At 41.5% G+C, this 19449-nt stretch overlaps 1 protein-coding gene across 2 annotated transcripts in view; it reads left to right on the top strand.

The window, feature by feature from the left end:
* Positions 1 to 19449, top strand: part of SPPL3 (signal peptide peptidase like 3) — a 56006-nt gene that overhangs the window by 28613 nt on the left and 7944 nt on the right. The window contains exons 2-6 of one of the 2 annotated variants that reach the window (XM_033075636.1): positions 4234 to 4311; positions 9840 to 9928; positions 12680 to 12799; positions 15931 to 16009; positions 16716 to 16828. In XM_033075636.1, coding sequence (XP_032931527.1) covers positions 4234 to 4311; positions 9840 to 9928; positions 12680 to 12799; positions 15931 to 16009; positions 16716 to 16828 — 479 coding nt within the window. Of the gene's footprint in view, positions 1 to 4233; positions 4312 to 9839; positions 9935 to 12679; positions 12800 to 15930; positions 16010 to 16715; positions 16829 to 19449 lie in introns of both variants that reach the window. The other variant, XM_033075635.1, reaches the window with a different exon arrangement.

Genomic DNA, 19449 nt, shown 5'->3' with positions numbered 1-19449 from the left:
ATCTATTATAGCAAGTGCCAGGGGCCAGGAGAAGATGGCTTTGGAGGAATTGTATCATCCACAAATAGGCAAATGGCAGAGACCTTGAAGGGTGAATGTCCACAAACACAGGTGAGCTTGGACGTGCAGGGATGGGAAAAGAGCTTGACCTGCAGCTGCTGGTTCAGAGAAAAGAGCTTGCAGATGTCTCCAGTGTAGCACCATTACTGTTGTTGTGGCAGCTTTCATTCGCTGGTTACCATCTTCCCTAGCTGGGAATGAAGTGGGTCTCTGTTCCCTTGGGAATTCAGAAGTTATTCTTTATTTCCCAGAAGAGGGGAGAGTGCTGCTTGGAACGGCAGCTCTGGGTGCTGTGTTTTGCATGGTTACTGTTTGGGTGCTGTGTCACAGGGCATCCCTGGAATTGTTCAGTAGGTAAAGGTCCATGGGGCACTCAGTGCCAGGCTGGAGAGCTCGCTGCTGGCATTGTTGTCAGGACAATGCTCTCACTGTCAGGCTCTAGGGTGGACGCACAGAATATGTTATGGAACAGTGCTTGCTGTGTCTCTGCCTTGGCATGCCTTAGCAGGCTCTGTGTTGTGAGCACTTGCCCATGAAACTGCCAGAAATAGATTCCTAATGGCAGAGAATTTATGAAGATTGATCTCAGCCCTGTGAAGATGTAGGTTCAGAGTGAGATCTCAGGTTGTAGAGGGAGCAATTGGGAAGTCACCTCTCAGTCACTGGCTGAGAAAATGATCTTAAGCCACTGGTGTGCTTGGTTTTATTAAATACTAGGGTGTGATAAGTAGTTACTTGTTACTTAACTAAGTAAGAATCTGATAGCTTTATTAATAATAATTCTTAAATCAACTTCCTTACATGGATGTTGAATTTCACATGTGGTGGTGCAAGAATCATGAAAAATGTGCGTCCTTGGGAAAACCAATGTTGTCTTTGTATTTTGAGCAATGTTCTGCACATATGCTAGAGTTTGGAAATGAGTTGGGAGTTGTTCTTGTAACATGGCACGCAGGTGAACTGCACTGAAGTCTGTCTTCAAAGGAGCTTTGTCCAGTATTAATTTTCAGAGTGAGTATGAAGAATAATATTTTCTTTGTAGATTGTCGTGTTGTAAGTACTGAGAATTGCATCTGAAATCAGTATTTAAGTCAAAGGACAATTGTGCACAAGCTTGTTAGAGGCATTTTTTGTGCTTAAGTTTCCATTACTTGTTCCAAGATTGAACAGTTTTACAGAAATACCTTGTTAGAAGAAAGCTGGTTTCATTTTTATGTGTGCAGTGGAAGGCTGGTTAAATGTGACTGCAGCTTCTGAAAGTTGTCATTGGTGTGGGTTCTGGTTTAGGCTGATGCCATGTGAGGACATGGCACTGAATCTGGCTGTGAGAGTGTATGAACTTGCATACTTGAAACATGCCTACAGGAGAGTCCTGTTATGTGCACGTGGAATCTGTTGGACTTGTAGAAGATTATTTAAATTTCAGTTGAAATTACAAATTGGTTTGCAAGAAACTGTCATTTTCAATAATATAAAAAACTTAGAAGCAATCTCAGTGTTTGATTGTTTTATGTGACAGTGATTTGCTTATTACCTCTAACCTAGATTAATGTTTTAGGAAGTATTTATTTGGGATGAAGGATTTTTAGTCTCTTAACAAACTGTCCATCCAGTCAGTGGTTCGGCTATTAGGAAGCAATTCTGGTTTCAGGTCTTGTGCAATACCTTAAATAATGTAGGAAATTTAGTGTTTAAAAGATGCAAGGTTTTATTACAATGAGATTCACTTTGGCATTGTAAAATTATTCTTCAAGCTTGCTTGTGGGTTACTTGTGTTGGAAACTTTGGATGGAATCTGGATGTTCTCGAGGTGCTCTTGGTTCAGTCTCTCACACTCTGTGTTTTGCCTTACTCTTTGTCCAGCTGCCTCAGAAAGAAGGAAAGTGTGACTATCTTCCTGGCCTGTTTGCTGCAGTATCAGTGAATATGCATTTCCCCATTATCCTGGTAGCAGCACTGAGCTTTTGGGTTGTCCTGTTACAAGATCTCTGTGGGGAGTTCAGGAAGCATCACTGGTCTGTGAAGTTTCTAATTACTCTGTTGCACTTCTCCTGTGCAGGATGGAAGGACTTTAATTCTCATTTCTGCCTTGTACAGAATCAGCAGGTTGCTGTCCTGAGCACCACTGCAGCTGGGCTGGGATGTGTTAGGTCATTGTTTAACATGGGTTTGCATTTCTTCAGTTTCTTTCATCAAACCAGAGGGCTCTCAGCTTTAATACAAAACTTATGGATTATGCACAAGGCTGATCCATGGTCCATGTATCATCTATATTTTATGAATCTTTTTAACATTTACAGCGTTGTTTTGACTAATGTTTAAAGTTATGACAAAATGGCATTTTAATGATCATAGACTCCAATGTTGTCACTGAATGGAGAATTATGTAGAAAACATTGTTCACCTCAAAAGTGTTTGCCAATTTGTGAAGATAAAATTTTATGAACCAAAGTTAATAAAATTAATAAAATTCAGTACATAACCCTGGCCATGCTTAATCCATTCTGAAATTCCATTCATTTTGTTTTTCTCATGGATGTGGAGTTTCTGAGTACTCTTTTAATAGACAAGTTCCACTATTCATTCTCAAATCCGAACAATACAAAGGCTGGATGAGGAAATGCTTCCCTCTGAAATCAGAGTTGAAGCAGGACATGAACCTGGTGTGATTGTCCTTAGGCTGTTTCCTTTGGTTGAGTTTAGCTGTAACCATGGCATGAAAATAATGTGCTGTGTACTACATTGTGTATAACCTGCACATTTATGTGTGCACTGGTTGTAAATGCTGAGTTATTATGTTGTGTGTGTTTGCAATTCACTGTATTGATCTTCATGGATGCTTTTTAGGCCTCTGCCACAGCCTGGCAACTAAAGGTCATACATACAAAAAAAATTCAATACTTGAAGCTTAAGATTGTCTTTATGTGTTGGCCAACATTATGAGCGAATAAAATACCTGTTTTTCACTTTTAGTGTGGAGATATGGGCAAGTTATTCATGGTAATTAACCAAAGTAGTTTCTAATTTCTTAAGAGCTTATTGCACAAGTATATAATTTAATCTAAAAGAGGCAGTCTGTTTGTCACTGCTGTTTAATATTGAATTTATGTAGTAGAAGATTCACATTTGTGTTTATATATTAAAAGAAAGTATTTTAAATTGTGTATCTAGTGGTTTGGTAATTATCTCTAAATTGCTTTTGAATTGGGAATGGGATGAATGTTTCTTTAACTGTCTGGTATCTCAGTTTTTATTTGCTCAGTGATACTTAATTTGGAACAATCATGTAATTCAATTATCTTTGTTCCATATGCATAGCCTTGCTGAAATTAGGCTTTTTGGTTGGTTTCAGAAATACTCAGTTATGTCTTCTGTAGGATAGGACTAATGCAATTAACATTGAGTATTACTCTTGCTCTTTTCCATTACTTTAGCACAAGTTAAGGAAAACCTGTTGGGAGTTGCAGAGCAGCTCCCAGAGCCTCTCCTTGCCCGCTGTGCCCAGAGCATGGTGGCCTCTGCTGCATTAATGTTCATATTTCCATGCTTTAAACAGTGGGTTACATCAGGAGATCAGTCAGGTAAAGCTGGGTTTAAGCTTCCTGCTGAAATGTCCATCAGTAATCCTGCCTTGAGGGATCTGCAAGATGGAGTAGGGAAGTGATTGTGTGTTATTTAATAAATGCATGTTGCTACTTGTTATGGGGTTTGGGCTTTGGTTTTTGAGGGGTTTCTTATGTTTGTTTGGGGGTTTTCCCCCCAGCTAAATGAGCCTTAACTGCCATAATGGCACTTGGAAAATGTAAGAAATGTTATGGAAAACAGGTTATTGTTACTGACCTGCGGGTATTGCGGTAGCTGCAATTGAAGCAATTTTAATGAGTTTGAGGGGAAAAAGCCCTGAATCTGGTGAGTTCAGAATGAATTACCACAAGGTTTTTGAATTGTCCTTTGGTGGTTGTACAGGTTTTTCATGCTGCAGCCTTGAATATAATAAGTTAATTCACAAGCTACAGGTTTTGTGTTCTAGATGAGACAAGAATTTCAGATGGAGCTGCCATGATTTGTCATCCAATTCTCTATTTGTATTAAAATAAGAAAAAGAATTAGCAAATGGCACTGGAGAAATGGACACTCCCAGTGACAAACCTGCCTTCTTTTTCCTAATTCCAGGGCATATTCCCTTGTGGATTCCAGTCAAGTGTCCACCTTCCTGATTTCTATTCTCCTCATAGTCTACGGCAGTTTCAGGTAAGATTCGTTTTTTAAGGTTCTGGAAAGTTTTTATTTTTCAAGTAAAAATACTGCAAATGACTGAATACAGTTTATGCCTTTGTTAGACATAGCCAACATAAAAAAATTATTTGCTTCTGAGAAGGAAATGGAAAGGGAAGAAATAATAGCAAGCTGGGGTTTCTGAAAGATGTAATTGTTTGTCACAGTGCAAGCACATACAAGATAACTTAAAAGCTGTCCTTGTGGACAGCTCTGTAAAATCGTGTTTTAGAGAGTAGAAAAGGGTTGTTGAGACAGATAGAAGGTAATGTTCTCAACAGCAGAACTTTCTCTGCATTAGCCAGTGGTGGTAGATTGAGGTCTGCTGTGATTTCAAACCTGTCCTGTAGAACAGCGATCCCCAGGCCCCACTGCTGTTTGCTCCAGTGTCAGTAACAGCTTCATAAAGAAGTGGGAAACACTTCAGTGTTGAATTCCAGCAAAGTATCTGGGAACTGCTGCAGGATATGTTTGAGTCTTCAAAAATCCAATTTACCTCATTTTAGGAGACTTGAGTGTAGTTTAGAGAAAACAGAGTTATCCTTTTAGACTTGCATGCTGCATTATCCAGTTTGTTTTACTGTAGTGGTACCCGAGGAATGAGGCTCAACTGACATATTAAAACAATGTAATCACAATATGAAAGTATTTTTTTTGTACTTAAATACAGCATGTTTTTCTTTTTACTTCTTGAAGAACATTGCTTCATTTCACAGCTCTGTGATAAAAGGCCTTATACTCACTACAGAGTCTCTGAACTGCTATGAGTATTCCTGAAATAGATGATAGCTGTGCTCATCCATATGATGTAAGCTGCAGCTGGTTTTGGATAAGAGGTTTTATAGCACTACTGTAAGTTAATAAAGTCATATAGTGAAAGAGGCAGTTTTTTTGCAAGAACTGTCTGTTGTTGTTAGCAAGTGTTAGGTAACAGCACTGCTGGTGAAATTAAAATAGAAGGCTTTAGGAAAACAAAATCTAGAGATGATCAGAATAAAAAAAGTAATCAAAGGTTGTATTTGTTCAGTTTTTTCTTCAAGTTTCGAGTCAGATTAGCATATTGTTGAGGGTCTAATTACATTTTTAGCTATTTGAGTTTATGCAGTTGTGTAAAAAGGAACGATGTATCGGGCTGCAAGAAGCCACAGCATTTATTAAAATTCAATTATGAAAATGTAGTGCAATATAAAACAGCTGGAGTGGGTGAACTTAAATTGCTTGTCTTTCTTGGAGCTCCTTGCCCTTCAAAAATTTCCCCTGCTGTTTGCCATCCTATTCCTATTGGTACCTACCCATGCTCTTAGCATTGTTTACATTTAAAGCTACTCACCTAGCAAGGACTGTGACCTCCAGAGCAACCTGACTCACTGGATGGAGTAGTGCCATGGTGATGGATACACATCCATTGAGGAAATGTCCTCTTTTAGTCTTTTGCCTTTGTGTGTATCCTGAAGACCCCACAATGTGAGTTGCAGACCAAAATAGGGTCCCAGAGTTTTAAAATTACTTGCCTAATTAATCTCCTGTATGTGGTTTCTTTAGCAGGTGTCTGAGCTGAAGCCCACAGTTATGTTGAGGACTTTGACAAACTCTGATTCTCTTTGATCAGAAAGCAAGGTCAAAAGCAGTTTTTTTTACAGAAAACTGTGCAGTGATGTTAACAAAGGGGTCTGAAATACAATTAATTTATTTAAGAAATTGAAGTGTGATAGTAAGTTAGAAAATTATATTAATCTGCAAATTCTTAAGGTAGGAAAATGAAAACTTCTGGCAAAGCAGATGGATTTTCTTAGAAAACTGATGTGCTGGAAAGATGAAAGTTACAGCTTAGGGTGCTCATTCTCATCTGTAGTGCTGTGTTCATCTGGATTTGAGTGCTCATCTCCTGCAGAGCTGCTGTAAGACAAAAAGAAAATAGCACTCCTTAGTTAACCTTTGTGTTGCAGGAGGTGGCTTTGGTTTCTGATTTTCAGCTGAAAAGAAGCAGGTAGAGTTATTGCAGTGCTCCTGGCAAGTGGCTGAAACAGAAGTGGAGTAATAGGATCAGAAGGAATTGGGTGGGTGAGTCATGGATAAAATCCACATGTGCTGTGGATCCAATCTAAGGCAGGTGGTTCAGGGGAGCCAAGGAAAACCTTGGTCCAGTGTCCTTGTTAACAGAAGTAGCATTTGTCCAAAGCATTTGTCCCAAACCCCCAGTATACTCAGAAGAATGTCTAATAAATCTAGTTCTGGCTTTACAGACCCAGAACAAAGTGCAGTGACAGAGCTGAGTTCCCTTCTCTGACTGTGCATGAACGAGCATTTCCTGCCTACATTTGTGCTGGGTCAGGAGTTTTAGCTTCCAGCTCTTCTGAATGTCTCTCTCATGTACGTTCTGACTGCTCTCAATCCTTGAACTTGACATACTTTTATTATTGGTTGCCAAAGGGGCAGGTCTAATCCTTTAAACCATTATGAGCTGTAAACTGGAGCATGCAAATAGATGTGTTAGTTGTGGATTTTAGAGGTGAGCTCAGCTTGGAACAGGCTGTCTCTGAGGGCAAGACACCTATTCTTGTACAAATGCTTCTCTGTGATTAAATGTTGGGGTTACTTTTGCAGGTAACAGCTAAATCTTTTCTATCCTATCACCTCCCCAGACATGGGCTCTCAGCTTATGTAAAGCCAGACTTAACCCAGAATCTACCTGTTCAAATTCCTGCTTTTGAGCCATACCAAGAAGCGTGGGATGACCCTGGGGCCTTCTGTCTCTAGGCTTTGGGTATCCAAAGTGTGGGTGTGAATAGAAAGTGGCTCCCAGGGTGCACCCAGAGTGTCATGTGAATGTGGTGTGCTGAGGGCTGGCTTTCCTGTGTGGCATTCCCATGCTCCCTGAGCTCTGGGGTGGGTGAGCAAGAGGGAGTTTCTCAATAAATTGCATCTATCTATAGATAGATCCTTGTATTCCTGTTTTCTCCACTGTTTGATAGGAACATCTCCAGCAGGGTTTTCCTAAGGCATTTCTGCAGTGGAGTGATCCCTAGTTGTATGTGAACTTTGCAGGCTGTGCCCTGCCAGCAGCTTACTCATTCCTGTGGCCTCAGCCTAACCCTCCAGAGGGGCTCCCTGTGGGAGGGTGACTCCTTGCTTTGAAACCCTGCACTAGAAATGCAACCAGCTGGAGCTCTCAGGACCCACAGAAGAAACAATGGAGCAGTTCAGTGCCCCAGGGGAGATGCTGACTCAACATTCCCTTTGGGAGCCCAGGAGAAACTTGAACAAGACAAGGAATGCTTCCCAGCTTGCCATTTCTCTACAGCCCAGTAGTTTTGAGTTTATCTTGTTTTACAGTATGATTTTTAACTTTCTTGGAAGATGTTTTAGTGATCTCTTCTCAATTTTTTTATGATGTTAGTGATAATTTGTAGCAGAGGGAAGAGCCATATCATAAAACAGTTGGAGATTATTCAGAGGTTGGCTTGGAAGGGCAGCTGTGTTGTTAAGTGGAAGTAATTTCCTAATTTATGCTTACTTTGGAGGCAGGGATATTTATAGGTAATAATAATTGCTGACACTATGACAATGAAAAAAGAGGGGCTGAGGTTGTTTATGAGCAGTAGATCTAATAGGTTTTATTTCCAGTTTTCTCTTCTGATAGCAATCCCTTAAGTTATGAGTTGCCTGATGTCACTGGGAGAGTGATGGTGTGAGGTTCTTGCTAAACTGTGCTAATTCGGAGGGGAACAAAACACTGCACTGAGAAAAGAATTATTTTGTTTGCCTGAATCTTGGGCCAAATCCTGGAGGGCTGTCAACCTCCTCACAGACTTTTATAGCTTGAGAGGAAAATTATAAGGCTACAATTCATAATGGGGAAAAAGGGAGAGTGAGTGAAGGATGGAGGCACTCCAAACAAAGGGCAGAGCAAAGAGATCTTTAGATGAACAAGCTAAGAACAACAGATTAATTTGTTAGAATTTTAGTGATCTCCATTGCCTCTTTGTATTTTCCATAACTCTTTAGCTGATGATCCATGATCTCTGTAGAAGCACTAAGGGTCTGAGGTAGGAGCTTCCTTGTGTTTTGCCTGAGACCAAAAGCTGCTTTAATCTCCTAACACTGTTGGGGAGCACTTGCTTAATAGAAGTAAAGGAAACAAACCAGTTCTGTGCTGGAAGAGCCTTTTTCCTGGTTTTGTTTTATGGAATGAAGCTACTCAACCCCTCTGTCGTTAATACACCATGTGTGTCTTGATCCTGTAGACCTGATTGTTCCTAATTCCAGGTTCTGGGACTGCAGCACAGACTTGTTCACCTGTGCATTGCAGTAGATGATCAGTGCACTGCAATAAAATATCTGTGACACCTCTAGAACAGTTTAGAAGACCATGGTGTATTTATTACTGGTCTGATAAATGAATAGAATTTGTTTACTTTGTGTGACTCAGTTAAGCTAAACTTGAAAACAAGTTCAATGCCTGTTGACCTGGAAGTTTTATTGAAATACTTGGATATAACTGCAAGCTTAAGGCAGGAGCTGTGCAGTGGAAGATGCTCAGTGCTTCTGGTGGTTCTCTGTAGCTGGTTTGAATAAATCAATATGAGCTAAATTATGGATATGATCTATGATCCATGCATCAGAATGACAAACTGTTACAGTAAACTTCATTGCTGGTATTTTTGTTAAAAAGCACATTCAGAAATTATTACTGGTCAAAACGGACATTAAGTGAAATTCCCCCTTTTCAGAATGTTATGCTAAAAGTGTTAGAATATAATTTGAAGTTGTATCAAAGTGAAGGTCTGTAGGGGTAGAATACTGTGCTAAATTGGAACTTTTGAAAAGCGTTTATATCAACATGAAAAGGTGAATCAATAACAGCTGAGCTGGGTACTCAGGGGAGTGTTGTCAGCTGCTATGGATTGATAAAAGTGTATCAATTTGTACTATTTATTCAGAGCTTCCTGTTGTTATCTGTTCTGTATGCATGTAAAATATCTATCTGGTTGTTTTTGAGGCTTTGCTGGATTTTTTCAGTGAAGTAAGACCTTAAGCAGACACTTAAAAGTTAGTTCAGGTCATTCATAACAACATCTCGAGAAGCGAAATATTATTGCATTAAAAATGAAACCTGATAGTCAATTTTGAATGAAAAGGAACAAAAATGAGAACTTGGAAAGAGTTCATGTCCACAAGAGAATTGAAATGTTTATTGTGCTTCCATCGTGTTCTACACTTCCCAGAAATCAGGTAGCAACAAAGAGCAGCACAGATATTTAACACTCCCCAGTGCAGACACTGTGGTGACTGATCTCACTGTCAGAATCTGGGATGTGGGGCCTCATGTGGAACTAAGCACTTCAGTTATTTTAATTTCCCACTGTGTCTGGTGTTTTTCTAATAACCAGCATTACAGGGCTCTTCCAGGGGAAGGGTGCTGTGGCAGTGAGAATGAGACTGCAGCTGATGAGCCTAACCAGGGGCTTGGAACTCATCTGTCACGTTTGCTTTGTTCCCTGCAGGTCTCTGAACATGGACTTTGAGAATCAAGACAAAGAGAAAGACAACAGCAGCGCTACTGGGTCTTTTAATGGCAACAGCACCAATAACAGTAAGGGTCAGCTTTACTCCTTTCCCTTTTTGCTTCACCTTGGTGCTGCACCTGCTGCCTCACCTGTGTGTGTGTCTGAGCTGCTGCATTGCAGCTTCACCTGGTCCCAGGCTGTGTCTGGGCACTCCCCACCTCGCTGTGCTCTGACACTGCTGTCCTCATCTGGGTCACACCCATGGAGACTGAATTTAAAACAGCAACATAACATTTCCATAACACATAAAAATTGCGTGAAGCACAATTTGTCAGGTTGGACTGGAAATGGAAACAGCTTTACTTTTAAAAGCCACCCCACAATTAGGAGAAGGGAGTGTAATTCCTTTTTGTCTGGAGCTCATTGCTGTGGTGTGTTGGCCAGTCTGTAAGCAGGGAGTGATCGTGGGGCATGCTGACAAATTCCTAAGGAGGATTCACCTTATCAGTAGAGAAACTGAGGTAGAGAGTTCACATGGCTCTGGGCAACTCATTTATAATGGACAACAAAATATGTGTCTGCACACTGTCTATTCAGAGTGGGATTACCATGTCAGCTCCTGCATGGTGACTGTCCCTTCTGTAATCTATAAATAGATTGCAGGCAGCCTGGCCATCTGACATGCACAGATTTGCAGGTAGAAATATGGAACCAATTAGTTAGAGTGGAACACAGTGTGCACAGTGTGTTGTAAATTCATACTTGAGTTTAACTTAAAGCAATTTATATTGCCATATTTTGAGAAAAGGCTCTAGAATGAAATAGTTTCCCAGAGTATAGAAGGAAGGAGTGAGAACCTCTGTGCATGAAACCCTGAATGCTAAGTTTGTTTTGTTTCAAGCAAGAAGTATAGCTTTAAAATAATAAATGAAATAACATATGTTGTATGTGTCTCTTTCTGATTTTGTCTTTTCTAATGTAGACTCTTGGAATTTAAATAGTTCTCAGAGCACTGCTTCTGTTGGCAGCACAGAGCAAAGACATTGCTGTGCTTGGTGATACAGCAATGAGCACTTGAGGCTTTTGGCATCTGGCAAGGAAGAGAAGACAGTCTGGGACTGGGGAATAAGCACATTAAGGGGATTAGCTGTCAAAATGATCAGAAATGAAATGAAGAACTCTGACATTTAATGCTGCAGGCACTAATTCCCAGATGCCAAGGTGGTGTGTAGTGTGTCATTTCTGGGTTTTTGTTTTGTTCGGTTTTTCCCTTGGGAAATTGAACAGTATGTGAATAAATGTGCTTTCTCAGAGCAGGAGGAGTCAGATCTAAGTCACAGATCAGAATTTTTGTGTCTTCACACTGTCATCACTGGACTATCTACATTGCACTTTACCTTAATGTACCAGACCTCAGCAATGTAGGAATCCCAAGGGATTGAGTACATCTGCTTTTTATTTTTAAAATTTATTGTGCTACTTATGTGTAAGAGTAATAGACTGTGACATGAACCAATGAATGATATTACCATGTGCAAGTGTCATAACTTCCATGCTTTTTGTTCAGCTTTCTTTTCTGAAAATGGTTAAATATTTATTACAGATACTAAGTTGTAGTGAGTGTATTTCATGTGTGTTTGAGGTTTTTCAACATAACCAGATACATTGGTAACTGTGTTGTACAGGTAACCTGTTATATGTAGGACTTAGCACTCCTGACATTCTCACACAGAAGCACAGACAATCTGTGTGTATGTTTACTTGCTTGGGATTGCCTCACAACCCTAAAGGCTTATCCTTCACATCCTAGCATTGGTAAAACCCCCTTCATAGAGCTGTGTTTAATTATTTTGTGATAACACAGTTGGTGTCAAGCTGGTTTTACATCTCTTCTAGGTCTTAGTCTTGTATTATGTTTCACTGGTCACTTACCAAGTGACTACTTCAGAAGTTTCTTATTGTTCCTTCAGTGCTCTACAAGTAGAAGTGTGGCTTGTATTTTTAACTGGGTTGCTGCTTATGGCTTCTTCCCCCAGCTCCAGAGATCAAATGTAAATATAGCTACAGAGACTGCTGAAGTCTTGGAATTTGTGGGGGTTAGGTGGGCTTCTCGATTTTGCTGGTAATTCTGAAAACTCAGAAATGCAGTAGAAGTTGTCCTGTCCCATGATTAACATCTCTAGTAGTCACACTGTATGGGTGAGGTGAAGGGAACACTAAGAATAAAATAATTCAGTATCTCTGCCCTGTTTAAAATTACTGCCAGCTGTGGAATGTGAGCCTGGATTCGTGTTGGTTTTTAGCCAAACAGCAATTACAGTGCACTTCACTGACCTGGTGGTTTCATAAACAAGTAAATGACTTGGGCATTTTTTGAAAACTGCTCTTTATTGTTAGGATTGATATTATCTCATGATTGCAGCCTGTGATGAAATTTAAGAGCTTGGTGGCCTTCACCCAGGTGGAATTTGAAGCTATGGCGCCCTTTGCATGAGCTGGGTCAGCCTAACACTGGCCAGGCTTTTCACCTTGTGTTCAGAGATTAAGCAAACCTTACATATACATAAATGTGTTGAAGGGTTAAGTGATTCTAATCCCTAAATAATGTTCATTTTCATAACTTGTCATTTGTTCTATCCATGGCATGAGGTAAAACTGAGCTCTCAGTTCCTGTGTTCTGCACTCAGCTGGGTGTTCCTGCCCAGGCAGCACCAAGTCAGTGCCTGCTGCAGCAGCACTGAGAGGGAACGTGCTGGCAGAGCCCAGCCTGTGCTGGCCAGGGCCAGTGTCCCTGTGTGGCACCACACAGCAGCTCAGTGTCCCCCTCTCTCCTGCAGGTATTCAAACCATCGATTCCACCCAGGCGTTGTTCCTGCCCATCGGAGCGTCCGTGTCTCTCCTAGTTATGTTCTTCTTCTTCGACTCAGTTCAAGTTGTCTTTACAATATGCACAGCAGGTGACTGAGTTTCTTCTCTTTATAAGACTTGGAATAGAACAGAAAGTATTGATATAATTAAATATTGCTGGTAAGAATTATAATACATGTCACAGTACATTAAAAGAAAGAATTGTCAGGTTTCACAGTTGTGTTTTCATGTCTCTGTAGCTATAAATAAAGTGAAAGTATTATTTGAGAAGTATTTTCCACTTAGAGATGTGCTAAATGTACTGAACTATAAATTGCCAGAGATCTAAACAAGCCCAGATGTGTTACTTTGCATGAAGTTCACTTGTTTATAAATGGGTGCTCAGAACTGTACATGGTATTTCATAATTCAAGTACTTCATGGGAAATAACTTTGGGGCTCCTGTCCAGAAACTTCCTTCCTACTTTAATTTCGATTTTGCTTTCATGCAGCTTTTCTGTTTCTGGTCTCACTAACATTTGAATATTAGTCTTTTGCATTGCTTGAATTTAGAACAAAACTGAAACATACCTGCAAGTAATTTGCAGATTCTCCAGTCCTGTTCAGTATTTATATTTTGTCCTTTAAATAAATGCCAGGACATTGCTTTTTTGGAAAATTTTGGCCTATTGATCCTTTTGCAATTCTTCAAGAGACCAGCTGCAGTTGAGAGTAGCAAGATTCTTTCTACTGCTCCAGATACACAGCAGCTTCTAAAAATTGTACTCAGTCCACATACTGAGTGTGTGAATTTTAAACTCCTAAATACTTCTCGTCCTCTCCCACTTCATTGCAGGCTTTGCCCTTGTGGTTTAACTCCTGAGCTGTGCCAGCCTCTTAAACAGGACTGATGTAGATGGGTGAAATCTAAATCTCTAGTCTTGAGACTCCTGTCTAATTCTACCACCCTTAGAGGCCTGTTGAATTCTGCTTTTATAATTTTGATCTATGACACATATGTTCTTTCCTATTAAAAAATACTTCAGATAGATTCTACTGTATGCTAGATATCAGGGAAATATATAGACATAAATATATAAGATATTACAAGGAAAGATTTATGACCGAAGAGGAATTTTAATTTGTTGGGGTTATTGGTCCATTCGTTTTTAAAATGACCTTGTGATTGGTAACTTTATTTGTAACACCTCTGTGTGTAACTAGAGGATCCTGTGTCCCTTGGGGTTCGTTGCAGGTCTCAGGGGACTGGGGGTCAGTGCTCTTGGGTATCTTTATTCTTGAACCTGGTTTTATGGTGTGTTTGTGCTTTTCCTTGGGCTTGCATTCGAGGTTGTCATCAAGCCCAGGACCTCTGAAATGCAAAGGTTCCTCAGAGGCTGTACAGCAGGATGGGGACCCTGCTGGAGCTGTGAACCTGGGGCTGTGGAACTCAGTCCCTCTTTCCCTTGAGAGCCCAAGCTCAGGTCATGCTATTTTACATCCTCTGTAGGGGCTGATGTGGGGGACTGCTAAATTACAGCTGATGTCTGGTTTCTTAAACCCCTCTCAAATCTTCCTCTCACAGAGATTTGCCTTTCAGGGAAGAGTCAGGAGCAAGCGTAGGTGCAGCAAGCAGCCAAGGCCAGGACCCACTGCTCGGCGGAGGGCAGAGCCCCAGACTGGCACTGCCTGCAGGCAGGAGTTAAGCCAAGGGATTGCTGATGATTGATTGAGGCTGGGGGGGATGGGAGGCTTGGGGCTGGAAGCCTGAACAGTCAGGAGTACCTGGGAGCTGCTCCTGGTGGCTCTCTGCATTGGAGTCACTGCAGTTTAACTCCCACTCTGAACTAGAGGTGCGGGGGTCCCTGCTGGGCAGAGCTGGATGGGAGGAAGGGGAGGAGAGATTGTAAGGGCAAAGAGGATTGAGCCTGTGCTGCCAGGGTCAGGAGCAGGGAAGGCAGGCAGGACTCGGGGCAGCAGGGACACAGAGGGTTTCTGGGCAGTGTTTTTGCCAAGCACCTCCAAAGAAGTTCTTAGTTCAGTTTGTGCAGAGTTGCCACACTGTTTGTTCTTTCCCTGCCACTCCTGGTTTTCTTCCCCCCTGTGAAATATTGATAGAACTGTGACTTTTCATGGTGCTGTTTGCATGCAGACACTTCTTAAATTTTCTTTTTAGATTATTCAAGTTCTCCTTTTTTTATTTTGTTTTGTTTCAAATCTTCCTCCCACAGAAGGGAAAGATGTGGTTTGACCGAACAAATTTTTCTCTAGTAGGCTTAAACTGTGTAGAGAATGACTTAAACTGTAGGATAACATTTGATTTTTTTCCCATCATCTTCATTTGAGAAGAAAAATCCCTTTTAAAAACAGCAACAAAATTTTTTAAAGGAATAAGTAGAGAACAGCACAAAGGTCTGAACTGTAGCATGCAAGGAATTCCAAGAGACTTCCATTTTCATTGCAGCCTATTCTTGCTGCACAGTTTTGGATGTGTGCTGCTGACATGTCTGTGTCTCCATGCCCTCACGCTCCAGCCTTTTAAACAGTCCTTTAAAAAAACTAGAAGGAAAAATGATTATAAATACCAACAGTCACTAAACGTTTTTACAAATGTGTGGGTGGGATAAGTATGCTGCTTGAAAAAGAAAATGTTTATGGAAATAGTCTGTTTAGATATTTAGGTATTTTTATCATTCTGTTTTCAAAAACTTAAAAGCACTTTGTATTTTTAAAAAGTGAGGTTGCCAGCTACTGGCTATAAGTTATTTGAAGTTGTGCTGTATTTTAGTAATGAATAAAGAGTTTCAAGTGGGGGGAGGGGGGAAGTTACTATCTGAGTTAAAAAGTGGAAAAAACCCCTTTATTATGCTGACTTAGTCTGTGTTGTATGATGAAAAATTGTAAAAAAATCTCACAACCAGTTTGTAGTAGAATTTTTTTACCTCAGAATATGGGAAAACTGTTTTTCTTGCTGACATGATCATGAATAGATTTAAGAGGTTTTTTTTTAAGGTTTGGAGATGGGATGTTGCATTCCTTTGAGAGCTCTTGTTTTATTTCAGTCTGAAGGCTCACTGTTGTGCAGAAAACCTCAGAGCTTTGAGCTGCTCATGCTGGAATAACACTGAGCATATGATAATAGGACATTGTTGCAAGAGCTTTTTCAAATTGGAGAAGCTTGTTTGTGTACTGTAGAAATTAGGTCTGAATGTCCTAATATTACCTTTTCTTCTTTTCACAGTCCTTGCAACAATAGCTTTTGCTTTCCTTCTGCTCCCGATGTGCCAGTATTTAACACGGCCTTGCTCACCTCAAAACAAGTAAGGACTTGAGCAATCCTTTGCTCCTCTTCTTGTGTGTTGTATTTCTTTCTTTTAATGAGAATTCCTTAATAAGCATTAACCTCAGGGCTGATGTGTGTGCATATTTTTTGTGCCAACATCATGTTTCCACTTTGAAAGTAGGAAGCAATTTCTGCAAGTCTCTCACACTTGCCAGCCTGGGAAATGCAATACCATTAGAGGGGACAAGATTTCCCAACAGTGATTTTTAATAAGTTTGGCTTGTTTTGGCTGAGATTTTAGAGTTTGGGATTTGGCATTGGATTTTAATGCTTGTTAACATTGGACTCTGGATTTTAATGCTGGCTCTTTCAGAGACTGTAGTTAAACCAGTGGAAATTACAGTTGTTAATGTCATGTTTTGAAACTAATTTTATTTTTGAACCTTGTGATTGGAGTTCATGTTGCTAAAAGCACTATCTTAGGTGGTGCTAGGAATGGTGGCAATTTCAAGAGAGGTGCCAAGATTTACAGGGCTTTTTCCAGCTCTTTACACACAGTATGTGAATGTGAGGAAAGCTTTTATTTTGTTGTTGTTTTGGTACCTATTTGTGGCAAAGGAACTTCCCTTCAGTTGTTCTTGGCATCTTTCATCAGCAGTTGAGCCTTGTTCCAACAGTGTCCATTTTCTGTTCTTTAAATGGAAACATGAAGTCTTCCATCTGATGTTTGTGTGTTGTTCTAGGATTTCCTTTGGCTGCTGCGGACGTTTCACTGCTGCTGAGTTGCTCTCGTTTTCTCTGTCTGTGATGCTTGTCCTTATCTGGGTCCTAACTGGCCACTGGCTCCTAATGGATGGTGAGTATGTGAATTAAGGGGTTTTACTACTGGTTTGTGCCTGTTCTGACACGTCATTTGCCTGGTGATGATGGGTGAAATTTGCTGATATTAATGGCTTGGCTGCTGAGCTATGTGGCAGACTCCCTGAAGAGCCACAGCCAGGAACATGCAGGGGAGTGCTTGGAACACCTGTTTTTCTGGTTTGTAAAAGCTTCCAGGGAAGTGCCAGAACACTCATGAAAGATATTCTGCACCTGTGTGGTAGGGTGAAGGGCCAGATTGAGTTAAAGATGTGTGGAGACAGTGGTTGTTTATGATTCACAGCTTGATCCTAAAAATTTGGTTAATTTTTGCTCTGCATCTTGTTGTTTATTGGTTCCAATGCTGAAATAATTTGTTGTGAGGCAGCTCACAGTAGCTGCTTGTCTTTGATCTGTGGGATGCTTGCCTTGTGTAGTGAGATGGGCGAAACTGGCAATCAGCCAGCTGGCTGGAGGGTGTGATTTATTGGTTTTTTTCGTGGTGGTTGACCTGAATTCACAGCTTGCTGTTTCAAAAAGGAGCCTTCGTCCTTCCCTCCTGCCTTCCAGATCTCTTGTGCTAGCTCTGGCACTCACTTAATCACATGGTAAAGTGATCCAGCTCACTAGAATGGCAGCATACTTGGGTTTTGCCAGGCTATTTTTCTGCTGCTGCAGTGAGATGAATTGGATTATTGTGTAGTCAGGTATGTGCTAAATTTGGCAGAAGGTAAGTGGCAGCATGATGGGATCTGAGGGGATGGAGTGGATGCATTAGCAAAGGCATGAAGGGGTGGCCAGGAGCAGGACCTCTGCTTCTCAGCAGTGTCAGGCAGCTAAATTGGCTTAGGACATGGTGTAATGGCACCCTGAGGTCAGGATTGCTTGAGGAAAAATTGCTGCAACAACATTACCTGCCCTTGAAATTGTTTGTTACAATAGCAAACATTCATCCCATCAGCTCCCAGCTCCTCCTAAATGAGGCAGCAGCAGCAGCAGCAGGTCCTTAGCACTGAAACCTCTCATGGAACCGTCATTCTTTCTTTTGTGTGTGGGCACTATGCTTCATTCGTGGTTTGAACTGCTTTAACAGTCCCACCTGTTGTATGGAAGGGAAATACCTTTTAAAATACCAGATGATGAACAAAAAATTGCGACGTCTGTTTTGTGATAAGCAGAGTAGCCCACCATGAAATCAAGGGTGACACTTGTTCTGCAGTAGCTGCAGAGCTAAAAGGAACATCAAGTGTGGATTTTGGCAGAATCTGAAGAGTTGTCTACTCTGAGGTATCAGCAGAAGCACTTAGTTAAAAATAGTTATTTTTGTGAGTGCTTCATTCTGACATGGTGGACTTTGCAGTAATTCATTGACAGCTGTGAGCTGCTGGTGCAGAGTGATGTCTGGCTTTTATTTCTCTTGGAGGTTATTTTATGATTTACTGAATTGTGTTGCAGCTGTCTTGCTTTAAATTATTTTATGTAGTTTATTAGGGGAACTTGAACTATATAGGTGATCCTCCTGTCATTTGTTCAAATCCAGTTAAATCAGTGTTTGCCAGTGTCACTAAACAGGGAATAGCTTTTATTGCCCTTTGTCAGGGAAGCAGACTGGAGCTTTGGTCCTCGTCCTGTGCTGCTGCATGTGGCGTCCCATCATCTCCGCCTTCTCTGCGGCTGAGTCCTGGACAGGCCAGAGTCTCCCGTGCGGAGGGGGCAGCGCCGCTCCCTCCACATCCAGGTGGAGCTCTCCTGTCCTTCAGGCAGCGCTGGCAGCTGCTGGCTGTGCCCTGCTTGGCCGGCAGAGAATGAACCAGATGTGAACGTGCCGCTCCTCGCCCGGGCGGGGCTGGAGGAGGAGCTGGAGGAACGGGCGGGTGTTCCTTCTGAGCAGGAGCACATGGAGAGCCCTGGGTGTTCGGTGGGGCTGTGCAGTTGTTTCTGTCCGTGTGAAAGAGCTTTGCTGCTCGAGAGCTGAGGGAAATACTTCTTGGTAATTGCCAGTCCTTGCGAAATCGAGGTGTGGCGGTTCCTGCTGGAACAACCTTCAGTGCCCAAATCCTCCCCTGGCCCTGCCTGCACAGCCCTTGGCTGAGGTGCTTCCAAAGGCAGGGACGTGTTACAGGGCAGAGTGAGCCCGTGTTGGCTCCAGGGGGTTGTTGTGTTATGTGGTGATGCACCTTTGTAGGTATTGAAATGCTTATTTCTCAGAGCAGATTGTTGGGTGACACAATCCCCAAGGATGGTCACTGTTCCCTGGTCAAGCCTGGTTAAAATAAAAGCTTTCCTAAATAGTGGGCAGAGCTGGAGATGTACAACAGGAATGCTATAGAAATAAGGAATATCTGTAGCTACAGAGTGAACAGCATGGCCATGGGTACCCCCGGAGCTGCTGCAGCAACTGGGCCTGTGTTCTTATTCCCATCTCTTAAAATACACTTTGGTCAGATCAGAGCTTCACCTGGTGGCCTGTGGGGGAAGTTAAAGCTCCCCAGCTTACACAGTGCTTTGTAAACCAGATCCTGAACCAGCAGCACCTTGGAGCTTTCACCTGCTCTGGATGCAGGAGAGCTGGAAAGCTGCCAGAGAGTCTAATCAAATATGCAAGGAGATTCTTAATCC

Source organism: Catharus ustulatus, chromosome 18 (genome assembly GCF_009819885.2).
Source record: "Catharus ustulatus isolate bCatUst1 chromosome 18, bCatUst1.pri.v2, whole genome shotgun sequence".
Classification (NCBI taxonomy): Eukaryota; Metazoa; Chordata; class Aves; order Passeriformes; family Turdidae; genus Catharus; species Catharus ustulatus.
Note: the sequence above shows the minus strand (reverse complement) of the source record. Positions and strands in the feature narration are given on the sequence as shown.